The sequence below is a fragment of the Poecilia reticulata genome, linkage group LG7, assembly GCF_000633615.1.
Source record: "Poecilia reticulata strain Guanapo linkage group LG7, Guppy_female_1.0+MT, whole genome shotgun sequence".
NCBI classification, from domain to species: domain Eukaryota; kingdom Metazoa; phylum Chordata; class Actinopteri; order Cyprinodontiformes; family Poeciliidae; genus Poecilia; species Poecilia reticulata.
This window is the reverse complement of record NC_024337.1, coordinates 10740720-10759154: the sequence shown is the minus strand read 5'-3', so window position 1 is coordinate 10759154 and position 18435 is coordinate 10740720. Positions and strand designations below refer to the sequence as shown.

Sequence of the window (18435 nt, the reverse complement as noted above, 5' to 3'; positions counted from 1 at the left end):
CCACTTCCACAAAATCTTGTCTGTAAGATAAACGGCCAAACTATCAGCGTGAATAGTGATTTATAAGCACCACTTTTGTTTTGACACGTCTGATAAATTAGACTGACAGCAATAAATTAGCTAAAACCATAGATGAGTTAGTTTCCAGCTAGCGCAGAGCGCAAAAAAAAAAAAGCAGAAAAAAGCAGTGCATTTCACACATTCGCTTAAACATATTTGATGGAGGAGAGAAAGCCCAAGCATATTTCTGATAATTATAGACATACCGCCTGATTAAACGGGAAAAGAATGTGTAAATACAACGTGACTGGGAAAGTCCTCTGTCTCCTTAAGCTGCTCAGACCTACAACATGCAAGATGGACTTGTGGCAAGATAATTGCATTGTGCGTGGCTCTAATTAAATGTCCAGAAGCAGGAAGATCCTTGGTTGGAGATTTGTGTGTGCGAGACTAACAGTAGGAGAGCAAACGTGTGTGCGTGTGTGTGTGTGCGTGTGTGTGTGTGTCTGAGATGGTGTACTAGTCTCCTCAATCCCCTCGTTCCCAGAGGGAGAAATGCTGCAATCACTCCATTAGTGAAAGAGGAAGGGGGGACAGAGAAGCTGGGATGAAACAGAGAGAGAAGGATGTGGAGAAGAAAAGGGGGGAGGGAGGACAGGACACAGCTGACTTGGCCAATAACAGCAAATGAGGTTAGAAACAAGCAGAGAGAGAGGTAGGAGGGTCAATGAGCGTCGAGGACATGGACACAATGACTCCAACGTGGGATGAGAGGAGGAGGAGGAGGAGGTGGTGGGGGTGAGTGACAACAGATGAGGAGGAGGGGAGAGGGGATGAGTTGTAGAGACAGATGGAAGAAAGAGAGAGAGAGATGGAGACAGAGGAGATGGTTAAGGTAAGAGAAGGAAGATTGATCTGTGACTTCAGGATTGGAGGAAAGATGTGCTGATGGTGTCGCTGCCTCATTGTCTAAAGACTCGGCGCTCACGACAAGCGGTTTGCACGTTGCTGTGTGTGTGTGACCGTGTCGCATTGAACCAGATAGTCGAGCGAGAATCTAAAGATTCACAACCGGTATGGAGATCTATCAGACAGTCGTGACACAAACGTTCACCTCAATAATGTTCCTCCATTAAGCAGAGAAGGTAAACTAATTACAAAATCACAACAGTAATCAAAACCAGGCATCGAGGACTGAAGGGCCCCAATTAACCTCAAGCACAACGAGAGAGAGAATAAAATCACCACAATGAGTCTGTGTGTCTAAGGAAGCAAAAACGTTACAAAAACTTTACAAATCAAGTGGGTATTATAAAAATGTCCTACTTCACAGTTTCTATATACAAATCATGCGTCTATTACGTAAGAAAGTCCTGATTCAGACCTTGCTGTTGTTGTACCGTCTGTGATTTAGTCAGCCAATCCCCTCAGTGACTTGTTTGGGCACATTAGTCTGACAAATTTAAAAGGAAAGCTTGTTTTTACATCCAGTTGGCAAAATTACATTTTAAACCATGCACCCAATTTTGTGGATGTAGTATAGGGGTTTCCTTTCAATCACTATGTTTTTCAGTCTTTACAATGTTTCAAAGACAAAGGAGGACTGTGTTCGCTGCTGCATCTATCCATACGCGTGTCTGTGTGAATCCCAGCCAACTTTCAGAATAGAGAGCTGCTGAAACACCTGTCATCAAATGTTATGATGTTCAAAGCAAAACACTTCATTTATAAATCAGGAGTTGCTTTTTAGTAAGTTTAGTCAGCTCATGAATAGTTAACACTGTATGTTATGACCCGAATTATCAATGAGCCATATGAAAGCAAAGAGCAAACATGCTAACATTAGCATAGAATGTCTACAGGAATCGGATACTAAAACAATAATAAAGATACTCTCTAAAAATGCTTTTAACTGCCTATTTTAATAGTTCAAACACCAAATATGCCTTAATACGTACTGATACTCATAGTAGAAAGCAACATAGTCTTTTTTTTATTTCTGTTCTCAGGGTGCAGCCAAACAGCACCAAGTGCAATAATGTGTTTTATATATATATATATATATATATATATATATATATATTATTATTATTATTTTTATTATTTTTTTTTTAAATGTGCTCTACAAAAAGATTGATACATGGTTTTTCCAAAAATAATTAGGAGTTATGTTTCACAAAAAAAATAATAAATAAATTTAAAAAATGCACAACTAGGAAGTGTATACACACACGACAAGTATTTGTTCATGTTAATGAAATTTAGTCAATTTGGCAAATGCCTGTTGACTTGGATCGGTATCGCAGACAAAAACAAAACAAAAAGAAAACAATCCAAACAACTGATACTTGGTATGTTTATAATAATAAATGTTTGGCTCCTGTCATTAAAACTTAAATATAGGCCAAGATATAGTAGAAGGTTAAACATTTTGTTGAAATGACTATAATGGCTTCCCAGTGGTTATCTTTGTAGCCGGCCAGACATGTTAGGAGGAAGGCAGGAGGCTGAAATCTATATAACTGGATCAATAAGTCACAGAGGTTGCAGTGGTCACTGCAGCTGCCACTGTTGAGTAAACAAGCGGAGGAAAATGATTGTCCTCCAAGTCAAGAATGACCCCAATCATGATCTAAGAATTGATTCTGTTCCTCCCCTTATTTCTTCCTGTATTTTTTATATTTGCATCCGTTATTGCCGACAGTCCAAGTTTCTGTACAGAAGATCAAATCTGTGTATCAAGACAAGTCTGCGGATTTCTCACACAATATGTGAAGAGGAAAAGAGTTAGCCCATCCCCACACAACACAGTGATGGTTTATACAAAGCACTAATTGGATTCACAGGTCATTAGATGGAGAACACAAGTGACACTCTCTCAGCTTAAAGACTGGATCAGATAGGCGTGAAAATGGAGATGGCTGCGAGAGGGGTAATATCGATGGGGTTGTTTGGTACAGGACCAATAAAATGTTCTTTCCCTGTGCTGTGCCTCTGAAGCCCGGTTACACCATGAATGGCAGGGGGGTTAATCAATAATTTGTGAGGCAAGAAATAAACGGTGGGGGGAAGGACAAAGACGAAGAAAAAGAAAAAGAAGAAGGGGGAGACGAGGGAAAAGAGAAGAATGGTTTCTGCTGTTGCTCCTTTTTTAATGTATCATTACAAGGACGAGTGAGATGACACTGCTCATCTAAACAGTACAGTGGTCAAACATTTCCTTTATTCCATCAAGGCCCATATAAAACAAGCTGGGAGTTTTTCCACTGCATTAGCACAGAAACAGCAGCAGCAGGCCCTTTTTTGTGATTTGTCGCCGTGTGACAAAGTGAACTCACTTAAAAACACTGTAGTTGTTTAAAAAGCCAGCAGGGCTTGTTGTTTTAACATAGGAGGACAAGAGTGTAGTCTGCTCATACACATTCAAGCATGCAGATGGCTGGTCATTAATTACAGATGGACTGGGGGAGGGAGTCACAGAGAGACGGATACAGAGAGTTGAAGGGAGAGGTCAGCTAAAGCAGCCAGTTTTCTGTCTCTCTCTCCCTGGACAATTACCTCTAACTGCCCCCTTACCTCCCCGAACCCTGTTAATCAAGGGGCAGGTTTGTAGCTTTTCATGCTAAATTCTGCGTGCAAGAGAAAGGGGAGCGGTACTCAGCACTTTCCAGGTACAATCCGATTAAAGTCACACTGCTGTGGGGAGCTGGCTGCAAGTCCTACGGCTCACCTTAAAACCTCCTGTCCACACAACAACTGACCTTCATTTATTTAAAACACGCTCTATCCAGAAAGATCCTTTGCACTTTTTAACATTTTGGTCAAGATGCAAACAAAGATATTTCTGTATTTTATTGGTACTTCATGAGATGGGCATGCTTTGGCTGCTACGTTTTTAGCTCAATTTATTCTACCCATCGCACAGTTACTACAGAACTAATGCTATTCCCACAGCATGGTGCTGCTAACACCACCACGCTTTATGTTGAGGATGTTTCCTGTAGCGCTCAGACATGACACCACATTGCAGTGGGATGAAAATGCAAACAGCACTGATATTTCTGGCCTTAAAAATACAGTTTCATAGCCACAAAACATGACCACAGCAAAACCACAAAAGACAGAGAAAATTTTAAAAAACTAACAAAACTGCGTGTGTGGTTTCAGGTTCAGTCAAACATAGATTTTGTGCAATTTTCATCCGTCAAGAAGAAACAAGCAGTTGACATCAAGAAATCCTTTATTACAGATGGCGATAAAACACAGAGGGACAGGAAAGCTAACCGAGATCACGCTGCGCGCTACTTGAAAGAGTTTCTGCATGATCGGCATGTGGCCCTGAAATATTCATGATTCATGTGTGTCAGTGAAGCAAAGTATGTGAATCTCTCCAAAAATAATGCACCGTCTTTCATCTGCAACAACAAAGACCAATCTGTTGTGGTGAACTAACATGCAGCGTTCCTTTCAGAAGACGGAGAATGCAGTGCGAGACAACAAATACAAGTGTGTGTGTGTGTTCACAAGTGTCCTATTGCTTAGAAAACAAGCCCCTCTTTGCTAAACTGACTGAGCTTGATGAATCAGCCATTCTTGCAGCAAATTAAAAACTAATTTCTTTCTTTATGCAGGGAAAGGGGTAATTTGGTCACATTAGGTTGTAGAAAAATCTATTTAAAACCGGTGAGGGTTTCCTCCATTAAATCAATTAAGTGCATCTACAAACATCTATATTTTCATTACGAGCATTATTACACACTGCATGCAGTGGACTGCGAATGTGGTAAATATTCAAAGCAGACTCCCAGAGGGCCTTCCTGCTTGTCCGGGCAACAAAACTCGACACGAAAAGTCATCTTTTTGAAATCAGCGCAGATGTAAGCCACGTGCACAAGCAACGCAAATCAATTTTACAGCATTAAACACCCAGCTTGATTGGTTTGTGCTGCATCTCAGGTTAGCAGGAGAAAAAGAAAAAAAATAGACATAAAAATCTACTCACCAGCTTGAAATCCTGAATGCTACAAATAAAGTATGGAGTATTGGGTCGCCGACTCTCGATGTACACACAATCTGCAAGTGAGAAATGGGAAGAAAAAGGGGTTTTAGAGATGATTTTCATACTTATCAGAGCTTTCATGATGTTAAGCAGTCAGACTTGGCAATGCATTATTTCTTGTGCCGTTACCTCTGCTGAAAAGACATTTTTCTCCTCGAGTCAAATTCAATTGGAATGCGAGTAATAGGATTAAAGACTTTTGGAGCGCTACAAGGTTGCCTTTCCAAAGCAAACATTACGCTCAAGGGGAATTATGTTATTGTTCCACTCCGTTTATACACCAGTGAGCAACACTGACTTTAACCTCATCCCACCCAACCCCCACCACCTCCACCGAGTCATCGCCACATGGCCGTAACCATGGAGGCGACCTTGGAGGGGACCAAACCTGCAACTCGTTTTCTGACATTTGACAATTTTCCTCGCACTTTAAATCAACTTTTGACTACATTTTCTGGGATCATTTTCAAAGTGCCATCCACATTTACTGGCAATCCTAGCAAAGATGTGCCAAAGGTCTTAAAATCATCTTTTACTTCATGATGTAGTTATGTTAATAGTTACACAAATGCAGCTTTTTTAGTTTAACTCAAAGTATTCATCCCATTATAAAGTAAATGCTTAACAAAATCACCTCACCAGTGACAATTATTGGAGATCCTGTGATCAATATTTGCAGCAGCCGTGACAGGACAGCATCTAGTTTTCTTCCGCACCATTTGACAATGTTGAAGCAGACAAACACAAGGATCTTTGACTGTTTCTCAGAGCCCAAACTTCCTGTTTTGCATCGTTGTCCTGCTAAAAGGCCCACTGATGACATCTGAGGTTTTCTACCAGAGGCCACTAGACTTATATTTGATGTCTCCTGCTATTTTAAAAGAAGTTTATAACCCCAATAAGTTCTCCACGCCTTCAAAGTCCCACAACTCACATTACCAAAGACTATGACGTACTTTTCCTGATGTGCAACCTTTGTTTCACCCCAGATCCACATGGAGTGTTTCTGCCTCCAGATTTCAGTTTAATCCCATCATATTTAAAAAGTCCATCTTGCTACAGATCCCAACAAGAAAATATTGTTATTAAAGGAATTTTAATTGCATCAGTTTTGTTAAAAACTTATTTGACATCCTGTGATTTTTTTTTTTTTCTCCGCTCAAAAGATTTGAGTTCAATGCAGTTTTCAATGTCGGATCATGTTCCTGCAATAAAATATGAATTTCTTTTTCAATTTTTACAACACTGTTTTGTCTTTCAGATTCTCTTGCTCTCTTGATTCTCTCCCATGATCACACAAAATGTGACGCATAGTAACCACCAGAGACGTCCCACTCAAACGATCCCATAGCATAGCACGTTTAAATTAAGAGGATATGTAATCCCCAAACACACTACATATGTCTAACTAGCTTTGGATTAGAATTAGAGAAAAAAAAAAAAAAGAAGCAATCCGCCCTCTCTCTCTTATCTATTTTTAAAACGGTGGTTAGTGATGTCAGTCCTGTAGCACCGAGTGAGAGGAGCCGGCTGTGTTGTTGAATGAAATGTGACTGGTGGTATGGCCAGGTCGTGAACTCTTGTCTCCTTAACAATCACGCTGCTGAGGACGTAAACACATGGCCACTTCCGCTGAGAAGAAAATAAGAGGAAGAGGAAACAACTAACGGCCCCCTCCAGACACAACCGCGTGTTATTAAACTGCAAAAGGAAGATTTCCGACCGCTAATGTCACACGTATTGTACCGTGTGAAACCCAACCGTAAAGAAAAGACAAATCTCCCTGCTCCGTCTGATACAAAAACATAAAACACGGCTCTATATTGCTTTCTATTGATTTAAAAACAATCAAACAAACTCCTGGTTTTTGCTGCGACGGCTCACGTCTTTGTGAGCTCTCTGCCTCAAAGAAAGCCAACGGAGGCAAGATTTACACTGACAAACAAACTGCTGGCGCTCATCTCACCAAAAAACACACGCTGAGCGGGTTTGATGCTGAAGAATTAACAAAAGATCTGCAGCTACCTTTTTCTTCCCTCCTCCACTTCTCTCGGTGACTGACGCTGCCATCATCTGTTATTTATTTGTTTGTGTCAACACAGCTATCGATCCGGCTGTGGTTTATCTTACCGCTGGCAGAGGAGAGAGAGGCAGGGGGAGATATTAAATGGCCCTGACACCCAAGATACCGTTTTGTAGAGGTGCTGGTGTGTACAAGAGCATCCCTGACATCATTTGCTTTGTTTTTTTTTTCCCTAAGTGTGTCTGCATGTGTGTGAGACCCCAGGGTGGGCTTGTTATCTGCTGTGAGCTGAATGAGCTGTTCTAACGGATGTAGGGATGAGAAGGAGGAGGGGGGGAGCGGTTATCGCCCACGCTCGGTCTGAGTAACGCATTATATCTCTTTCTTACTACTAGCCTCTTCCTGTCCCCCTTTTACAGCATCCCTGGAAGTCATTTACAAGATAACATGAATGAAAACGTCCATCAGTCCTATTGTGTGATCTGTGAGCAACACAGGCAGCGTGAGAGACAGAGAGAAGTTGGCGAGGGAGCGGAGGGGGCTGGGAGGGGGTCGGAGAACAAAAGAGTCTAATCTGAAGGAGATGACATGTTTCGGAGAAGTCAAATCAGGGGAATTAGGGTTTAGTGTCCCCTCACCTTGGCGGCAAATTCATTTAGAGGAGCCAAATCTCCGTGTCTGCGCCCATGAGCACATCAACAGGCACAAAGGAGAGAGAGAGCGAGAATGAAAAAGATAGTGGGGGTGGCGGCGGCGGAGGGAGGAGGAGGGTGGGGGACAGGGATCTGCTTTAATCACTTACAGACAGCGTGGCAGTCCATTCTTCCAACGTCAAAAGCACATTTTGAATTAATTTCGGACAGTGAAAAGTACACTGCCCTTCGGGGCATTTCTCTGAAAGCGACTACAAGGCAAAACTCTATGAATTCCAAAAGTTAAAGCAAAGTTAGCACCTTAAAATTTGCCTTTAGAATGAAAAAAGGGGGAAGGAATTGGCGCCAGGGGAGACACTGTGTGGAGGAAACATGGTGGAAACGGGCCTCCTGGTTCCTCAACGGTCGTCGGAGATTGTTAAACATTCCTGCCATTTTGTGCTTTTGGAAGTGGGTCTCCTCGCTGAAGTGTAGAGGTGAAGAGGGGAGGGAGGAGAGAGGTTTAGCTGTGGAGTGGGTGTACGTGTGGGGGATGTTTTTTTTTGTTTTTTTTAAAGACTGAAGTGCATGCTGGGTGCGTAGATGTAGCCTTCACCATAGGAGGAGGGAGACCACAGCAGGACCTTAGCAAGATTAGTGCTCCCATTCCTTCAGCAACAATAAGTTCAGCTTCCACCGCACCAAACCAGAGACGGAGAAAAGGCTCCACGCTCACACTGACACGGCGCCGGACGTTTTAATGCTCAATTTACAGACTTTTACAGAACCAAATCTTTTCATCTTTATCATCATGGAGTCCTACAGCAGGGTGCATAATGAAAACAAAGGAAAAAAAGGTAAAAATGAAGTAAAAAAGGAAGGGAAAAAGTTAAAAGGGGAGAAGGAAGGAAAGTAGGGAAAAAAAAGGAAGGAAGGAACAAATGAAGGAATGAAGGAAGGGAAGAAAAAATGTAAAAAGAATGGAGGGAGGAGAGAGGGAGGAGGGAGGCAAAGAAGGAAAAAGGTAAGAGGAAGGAAATAAAGGAAAATGGACTTAAATTAGCAAAATGAGGAAATGGGAAAGGAAAAGGAAAAAGATGGAAGCTATCACACAAGGAAGGAAGAGAGCAGGAGTCGAGTAAAAAAGAAATGGGAGAAGGGCACAAGGAAGAAAGGAAACAAGAAAAGAAAGACAAGGTGACAATGTTAGAGATGAGTAATAAAGGAAGGATGCATAAAAAACACAAGAAAGTAAAATGAAGGAAGGGAAAAGAATAGGAACCATTTAAGAGGGAGAGAACTGAGGCACAAAAAGTGAGGGAGGACAAGGAAGGAACACGATGGAAGAAAGAAGGAAGGACAGGAGGAATGGAGGCAGGAGACAAGGTGGAAAGGAAAGAACAAAGGAACAGAGGTCACACTGTCACCGCTGACTCCAAAGAGCAACGCCATATTGAATATTATGACCTACACACACACACACACACACACACACACACACACACACACACACACACACACACACACACACACACACACACACACACTCCGACTCCTTGTTCGGGCTGCTGTTCTCTTACGGCTACCAAGCATGTCTAATCTAAAACACACCTCAGCGAAAAGAGTCGTGCATTACTTCGAAACAAATACGATGCCGTTTAATTTGCTGCTGCATTCCAGCAGCGGGGAGGGGAGGGGCGAGTTCCTGATAACATCAGCCAGGCTTTTACTTCGCTGAGCCAAAAACAATGAGCGAGTCGCACCGTGAACACAGACGTATACAGACAGTGTTTTGTAAACACGGCAGCGGAGGGCGGCGAGGGGGGAGACGAATATTTTAGGATGAGACACAGGCTTATTAAAATCAAAGGGAGTGTTTGTTTAAGTCATACTAGCAGGTGGTGAGAGTTGAGCATGAGGCAGGATGCACCTGCATTGTTAAAAGTGGAGCTGGGCTCACATGCATCAACATGCAGGCATGCAACAAAACTCCTCTAGTATAATGGTCCAATTGATCTGCACATTTACAATAATGTAAATGCAGACGGTATAAGGGTTCGGAGGTAAAACTAGTAACTGTCTTGTCAACAGGGTCAGATTGTAATTTGTAGATTTATTTTGAAAAGTATGTTCTTATTTTGTTGAATTTTCTGATGGTTCTCTCAGTGACTTTTACAATCTTCAGTCATTTTTACCCTGACATGTTCTATTAAATGTGTTTAGCAAAACCTACAGCAACATTTCTATATATATATATATATATATATATATATATATATATATTAACAGGATAGAAGGTTACAAAAGATAAGAAAATGTCTCTCTTGCAACATAACAAAATAACCTGAGTCATTCTGCAGTGGAAATTATTTGAAAATAACTAGTGTGGAAATACAAGTAAAACTATGTTTAGTTTTATAATATTTACCTTCAAAAACAACATTCAGTACTTCAAGATTTTTGAGCTATTTAAGCCCTGCCCACTTTTTCACAGTCTACACTCTCACAACAAACCAACCTTTGAAAAAAAAGTTTCAAACACAGGACCGTTTTCATTCACACAGAAACATGGAAAGGCCCAAAATAATGTTTTTACTGCACCTGAAAGTGCCACTAAATATGGAATATTGGATGACAAAAGTTGACCTTCTTGTCCGTATCGAGTTGGATTGTAAAACTAAAATTACAAGACGAACAAGTAATCCACTACTGTTATTATTACATATGATACGTTTGAGGTCACAGGTCAGGTTAGACTTTGTGCTAAAACATCAAAACTTTAACAAGAGAGTTGTTGTTGCTATCCACAAGAATAAATGGGAGGGGGAACATTTTCAAAAAATAAAACAGTTTCGGGTCCAAAAAGTCAGCGTTTCCATGTAGACGGGGGAATAACTTTTCTGTCTGATGGAAAAAAAAAAACCGTTACAGTGTGGACAGGGCCTAGTAGCCACCGTAGCTGTAACTAATAATTCCACTGAAATATATTTCCTCTGTGTTGAATCAATACAAAATGTTGAGATGTTTAAGAGGCAGTTTGTGCATTTTGCTTAACCAAACACTGCCGATCAAAGTTTACACATGGTGTCAAATTCCCTTCATTTCTACAGCTTGCAGTTTATCAGCAGCACAATGGATGTAATAATGAAAGTACAGAGGGTGTGACGACACGGAAGAGCTAACACAGACAAGGGAAGAATAATACAGGTGTTTGAACTGATCCAACACAAACTCCAGCAGCTTGCAGAGACACACCAGCTGATGTCCAAGCCTGTCTGTTTGCTGCTTCCTGCTGGCTTGCTCCCACTAGGCTGGTGTCACATGCAGACAAGGCCTGGAGGTGCAAGGACACGCGATTCCTCCACAGCTTTCCTTCCTGTTTTCCCCTCCGCCGACCCAACAAGTCCTACTTCTCGCTAAAAAAGCAAAGGGAAATACCTGGCAAGCGATACCATCAGCTCTCTACAATAGAGGCAGGTCTACAGCTGACTTAGCTCCTCGGGGGAAAACAGAGGCTCTTTGACAGTAACACCCCCCCCCCTCCGTCGACCCCGCTCCTCTCCTTCTCGCCTAGCCCACGCTTTCTCATTTAGCAGTCGGCAGGTGGTTGGATTTCACTAAAAAGCTCTTTTCCCAGAGTCTCTAGCGTAAAGGAAGAGAGAGCAGAGCAGAGCGAGGCTCTTTTAAAAATAGATCCGCTCCGTTAACGGCGGGCTGCGGATTCACACTGCCGTGTTTCAACAGGAAATGATTCCCAGGGCTTGTCCCTTATGTTTGCCTGACTAGAAGCAGCTACGTGATTGACGGCTAGCCTTTGCAGCTCAGAGGATATGTTTTGCTAATGTGCAGTGGCAGTTGTCCAACGCTGAATGAGTAACATTTTACTGGCTTTTTCACAGTCGACACTCTCACAACAAACCAACCTCTTCAAAGCATCGTGAGAAAGAAATTATCTTGGCATGTGAAATCGCAGAAGCTAATATTTTTGTTAAATAAAAAATAAATAAAACAGCTCAATTGTAGCAATCAGAAAGTCTGAAAAGTTTCCACACTTTTCCTCCACTCTGTTTTTTTTATAAAATAGTCAATTCTACTCTTTTGAAATTATGTTAAAATGTGGATCTGGTTTAGTTGAATAAAATGCACAAATTGCCTAACAAAAATATTCATCATCTCTAAATCATTTTTGTACAAAATAATATTTTTTTTAAAAATTCCCAAATAATAAAATAAAAGCACACAAGCTCTTATTAAGCTCAGTTTTTGTTGCAACTACACTGGAGCTTTCTGAGGGACATTATATTTAATGAGACTTTACACAAAGGTCACATTGTTCAAAAAATTCCCTTTGAAATGATGCACTGCTGCTATCAAGTGCCATCACAATAGGTTCACACATCTAAATTTTATTTAGCCATAAGTTGTCATGTTTTCAGTTAACACGTCATGCGAGAATAAAAACAAATATCTGGAGAAAAAAAAACTAACTATACAGAACTCCTAACAGACCCTCCCTACCATAAAATCCGGCAGAGGTTGCATCATGCTTTGTTATGCTCTTCTTCAGCAGGAAAGAAGATGGGGTAGTCCTGAAATAAACCCAAAAGGTCCTGCTTCTGTTGAAACAATAATCTTACAATTACGAAAATTTGTAAGAAAAAAAACATTTGATTTTGTGTGTGAATTTCCACACTTGCGAAAATAAGGAGGGACTGTTTAATAAAATATATTGATGTAGGTCGACGTAATGTGGAAAAAGTCTTAAAAGACGACGTTTAATACAACATAATGTGGAAACTTGAAGTTCTGGTAATCGCCGAGAAAATGAAATGTTTATACGACTACAATCAGTGAGGCTGAAAGTTAAGGGAAACTGGGAAGCCTGGTTATTGAGCTTCGTGTGTGTTTGTGTGTTACATATCTTACTGCTCTGCAGCTTGCTTTAAATGCACAAAATCTGATCCTGCGAGAGCAGAGAAGACTGGAGCAAGAATCACTGGCTGTCCCCATCAACGATGAAACGCAGAAGGACTTTTAAGTCTGTAATTTGTTTCTGTATGCTGCAACAAACAAACCATTACCGTCTCGCATCTAAAATTACCTAAATCACGTCTCTCTGCAGCTGATTAGGCAACCGGGCTGTAGGACACATGCTGAGGTTCCATTTTGATGGATAGAAGGGAAATAAGGAGGACATGCAGCGGCTGGAGCCAATAGGTATTTAGGACACTGGTGTGTGGATGAGAAAGATCACATTTTAAACGCGGCTGCACTAGTATAACAGTTGCAGATGTCGTTTTGCATAAGTAGTAGCTATCAGAGTGCTTTGCATGCATGCGTACAGGCAACTTTTGTGTCCGTCTCCTATTGATCCCCTCTTGGCGATGTGCAAACTCTCCGAGGAGAGGATCTTCAATATGGAGTGGGGGTGGATAAGAAGAGAGAACTGGCTTGGAGGAGTCTATCCGGGTCTGGAGAAGTGGTGCGAGCTCAGCCACAGGGCTCACATCGATCTGGCATGTCTGCTCGCCCTGTGCAGGGCTGCTTGCCCCACACAAATGGCCTGGGACACAGTCCCCAGGCCGCCGTCGCAGACGCTCTCCTCTCTGCGTTTTAAGCAGCAGCAGCAGGGCTTTAGTTAGCTGCAGGCCCACCTACTGGCTGCTCACACTTCCCTTTGCACCAAGTCCCCATCCAATCGATGTGCACTAAGCTGCCTGAAACCATCTTCAAGGGATAGAAAGGCTAAGCAGAGAGATTGGAGAGTGGTTGGAGACTGGGAAGGTTCAATACTAGATTACCTGTTATTTTGTATGTGATGACACAGGGCCTGCATTGCTTCTGAAGCTCCAAGTGACAAAAAGCAATCAAAACCCACAACCGGAGCAGATTCTGTCCTGCTTTGGCAACCGCTCTCCATCACGGTTCCGTCGCTCTCCATACAATATGGGGGTGGCGCAAATCCCCCTCTGAGGGTGGTCAGTTTTACATATTGTATGTCACTAGACGGGTATAAAGGGATTTAACATTTAGTAAAGCATAATCCATCGCAGGCTTTGTGCCTGCCTAAGCTGCACGCATCAAATCTGATTGCAAGAAGGCTGCTACCAATGGCTAGCTGGGAGGGGGGATGAGAACACACACACACACACACACACACACACACACACACACACACACACACACACACACACACACAGAGAGATAGACACACATACACACATGCACACACGCATGGTTTGTCACTCGAACAATGAGGATAGGAGACAGCAGGAAGTCTGCCGGGGAGGTGGAGGTTCTTCCATGATGACACCGGGAGGTAAATTACAAACGAGCACGTAGGTGCTGAGGCTGTAGTACCGAGTCGAGAGCCGTTCTTAATATAAACCAATCTAACAACCCTCATCGTCATGGTGGGGGTGGGCTATGACATTTCAGCCCCTCGAAACCTGTCAATCTAACTGGAGGAGAAGACAGGAAACATAAATATTCCCCCCCACACTGGCTACGCTGCGCACTCGGATGTGGAAATATAAATATTGGATAGAGCTAGCCCTCCGAGATGGTTGGTTATGTTTATGCACCTTTTGAATGTTTCATTGATGTGATTGGCTGTTTACATTATTCTTCCTCCCCCGATTTTTTATTTTTTTTACTTTGAGCTGCATGGCGAGTCAATGCAGCGCAGACTGACTGCACTTTTATTGGTTAACCCTTGGTGTCAGGGTACGAATGGGCGATAAAAGTGACAATTACATTTATAACCCGGCCTTTTAGCTGGAAGTCTACCACCACATTCAGTAGAGCTGCACAGTATTAATATTGTAAAACCCTGTAAGTGGGACATCGTTTGTTAATATTTCAGCTATGATATCAGTTATAATAAATAATTTTTTTCCAAGCTCTTCTCTTTCATTGCCAACAATCTGTGGTCTTAAGCATCCACCCAACAGGATGAACATATTATATTCACGAAAAGTGACAATTTCTGACATTATCACAAACAATAAGAGCAAGAAACGTTAACTATTAATACATCACACAATGACACTGCATATTTACGATGCATTACGAAGCCCCAGCATGACATTAGAGATTAAAAATAATGCTACGTTTTTGAAAAAGCAAACTATTTATTACTGGGCAGAATAACCAACACATCTTCACTCCATAACAACAAATACTGCTCTGAAAATGAGACTTCAGTGTTATCACTCAGGCTACTTCAGTTACAGTAAGCAGCCTAGAGATGTTGGGAAATCAGCGCACAATAACTCTGAACAAAGAATGATTAAAACCAGCGTCAACACCAAAAGTAACAATCTCAAACATAACGTCAATTTTCTGTGATTTCAAACAACAATTTGATCTAACACGCTACATCCAAATAGTTGTTCAAGTCATTAGCCATGCGGAGTGAAAAAAAATGATCAAAACAGCAAAAGAATCAATTAATGCAAACCTCCGATGTATTAAACAAGGTGGGTTAAAGGAAACCTTCAATGTTTCCTAATGAAACACTTGAGCGTCTCCTCCACTACCTAAGCTTTCACCAGCTCCTACATAAACGAAGAGACGTAACGACAACGATTTAGTTGTAAGTAAGGCGCGCAGCACTGAGCAGCAGGAGAGCAGAGAGCAACCAGCTTGGCCTCCATCTCAGACTGCTGACATGCTCACCTGCAACACAAACGCTTTATAAACACAACACGTGAAGAAGAAGCCACATTTACAGCTTGGGATGAGCTTGGCTCCGTTTCCATCTCCTTTACGTCCGACTCGACGAAGGCGTCATGCTGCAGCTCAAACATCTCTCCAGGAAGCTGGAGAAACCTCTGGCCCCAGAAATGATGGCAGACTTTCAGAGAGTCAGATGGTGTTAGGAAGAAATCGTTATCGCGGCTGTCGTCACAATCACATCATCTAGTGGAGCACCACTTTGCTTTATTGACTCGGCTCAAGACAAAGCTCAGAGTGGGTCACGGGATTGATTGCATGATGCATCGGCCTTTAGCCTGAGGGAGCGTTTCTGCTGTTGGAGAGTTGATTCTTTGAAGAATCCGCAAACCCTCCGCAGCTCATCGCAACAGAGATGACTGCTTCTTTAAGGGAAATCAATTAGGTTTCGTTTCCGCGCATCTCCTAAAGCTAGTTTCACATCAGGGTACAGGCACAGTTTTACAGGAAATTAAGTACTTTTCCAAACTGAACTTTTCAGACTTCTTAGTGTTTTTTTTCCACCCTCACTTTGAACATAAATACTAAGGTTTGTATAGAATACATGTTCACTTTAGGAAGGATGGAGTGGAAGGCATGAAATGAGAAGGAAAAAAAGAAAGACAGAAAGAAAGAATAAAAAAGAAAGATACTGAAGAGACCAGGAAGGACCTTAAAGAATGTGAGACAAAAATGAAAGGAAAGACAGATAGGTAGGACACAAGAAAGGACACATGTGAATAAGCAAAGAAGAGTAGGAAGCAAGGAGAGAAGAAAAAACGAAGACGAAATAAGGGAGAAAAAAACAAGTAGGATATCAGTTAGAGAAAAAGACAGGTTGCACACGTGGAAAGAGAAAAACAATGAACAGAAAGAGTAATATGAGGACAACAGGAAGAACGAAAAGAAAGAAGGGAAAAATGAAAATTTGTTTTGGAGAATCGTATAAAACACACCAAAAAAAATTAGAAAAAAAGACAATAAAGGAAGGAAAGAAATTAATGACTAAAAGTAGGAGTACACCTTTTAGAAAGGACAGAAGGAACAGGTATGTGAGGAAGTAGAGAAAAACGGAAGGACAACATTATAAAATCGTATTCATTGCATTAAAAGACGTGAAAAACATTGACATGAAATTCCAGACTACCTGACAGCGTATCAGTCCTGTCTTGTAAACAATAAAGTTGTGACTGTTAGAAAGCCAACTACCAGACGTAGATGGCAGAAGTTCGTGAACTGAACCCAGTGACGGTGAAACGAAACAGATCACAGGTCAACACCACTGAACCAACTCACCTCCAGGTCTGTAAACAACGTCGTCTTCCGTAATGAAGGACGTAATCTCTCCGTTCTCTGTGCGCTCGTAGCGCGACTTCTTCTTGGGCATCTTCTTCTTGCCCTTCTTGCCGGCCTCCTCGGCCGTGCCGCTGCCTCCACCGGTGCTGCCGTTGTCGTTGTCCTCGTCTTCGCTGTGCTCGCTTTCTGCATAGTTCTTGGCCCCGCCCTCCAGCGTGCAGCTGCGGCGCGGCCTGGAGCTCTCGCTCTCGCCCCGGTCTCCGTCCTGCCGGCGAGATTTCCCGGCCTCCCTTTTGTCCCGGTCCCTGTCTCTGTCTCTGTCCCGCTCTTTCTCCCGTTCCTTCTCTTTGTCGGCCGTCATGATCCGCCACGTGCCTTCCTCAGTCCTCTCACGGCTGGGCCTCCGTGAAAGGTAGACTGTGAGCCTGGGCTTCAGAATTCTGAATTTACCAGTCAAATCCAGGGAAAATTCGGCCACACCAACAACCCCAGTGTTTCAGGAAACCTGCGGATAAAACAACAACGATTAGCACAGGTTTGTTCCTGTACGACTGTTAGCTGGTACATGCACCATTTGCATCTTTGGTGATAAAAGACAACAACCTCCACCAGGAGCAAGGCCGGTTATTCTTAATGGACGTAAATTTTTGGGGAGGAAATTTCTTTAAAAACAATGTATGCGCCAGAGAAAAACAAGCAGTGTTAACAGTTTCAGTTTTAATAATTTCCTCTTGATAAAAGATATAGAAGTAGATTTATTTAAATGTGAAATGGAGTAGAAGGCAAGAACCTGAAGGAAAATCAAACCTTTTTGTAGCTACAAGGAGCTTAAAAAGAGTCGAAGAAAGATTTTGTGTTGAACTTTGTCACGTAATGACATATTACCACCACAAACTTCAATGTATTTTGTCGTAATTATACGTGATAGACCAAAACATTAATGAAGTCTAAAAAAACAAAAAAAAACATTTTTTAAACTTTTCACAAATTGGAATCTGAAAAGTGTGTCTTGTTTTTAGCTGCATCCATCTTCTCATCAACTATAATCAACTTCCCTGTCTCTCCTGAAGATGGATATTCCCCCCACGTCTTATCTCATGTTTGCATGAAAAAAGGCTTTTAATCTTACCAGGTGACAGTTTGCCTGTAGACAGTCTCACATATTCGATTGAGTCAAATTTCCATTTAATATACTGATCAGTTCTTGATGCTGATTGTTCGCTAATGTTCTCTAAAAAAAAAAAAAAAAAAAACCTTTGTGTGCTTCCCTGAACAGCTGGATTTATACTGAGTTTAAATGACACGGGGAGATCTGGTTACCAAGTAACTGACCTCTAAAGAAGAAAAAAAAGCAAAATTGGCAAAGTAATTTTTCACTCAACATCACAATTATGCACTATTTTGTGTTGGTCTACCACAATAAAAACACACTGAAGTTTGTGGTTGTAACATATGATCAGAGGTGTAATGCTGTTTTTTTTTTTATATTTTATTTCAGCAGTAAAAGTAGTAATCTACTTGGTTTATATGAAGCTCAATCCTCAATGACAAAGTTAACAGACTAGCGTCTTTGCAGGCCACTGGTGACATTTCTGCCCATCCATCCATGTGTGCTTATACTTCTAGACTGCTCCCCACCCCAACCCAATCCAGCGCTTAGCTGACAGTCACTGCTGTGATAATGTGAAGTGACAGCTCCGAAGGGGGGG

At 41.9% G+C, this 18435-nt stretch overlaps 1 protein-coding gene across 2 annotated transcripts in view; it reads right to left on the bottom strand.

Moving 5' to 3' along the window:
* rerea (arginine-glutamic acid dipeptide (RE) repeats a) overlaps positions 1 to 18435 on the bottom strand; it is a 180900-nt gene that overhangs the window by 81761 nt on the left and 80704 nt on the right. For both annotated transcript variants that reach the window (XM_008413332.2, XM_008413330.2), the window contains exons 2-3: positions 16727 to 17231; positions 5003 to 5073 (exon numbers count right to left, since the gene is read on the bottom strand). In XM_008413332.2, the coding sequence (XP_008411554.1) occupies positions 5003 to 5073; positions 16727 to 17087 (432 nt within the window). In that variant the 5' untranslated portion in view covers positions 17088 to 17231. The remainder of the gene's footprint in view (positions 1 to 5002; positions 5074 to 16726; positions 17232 to 18435) is intronic.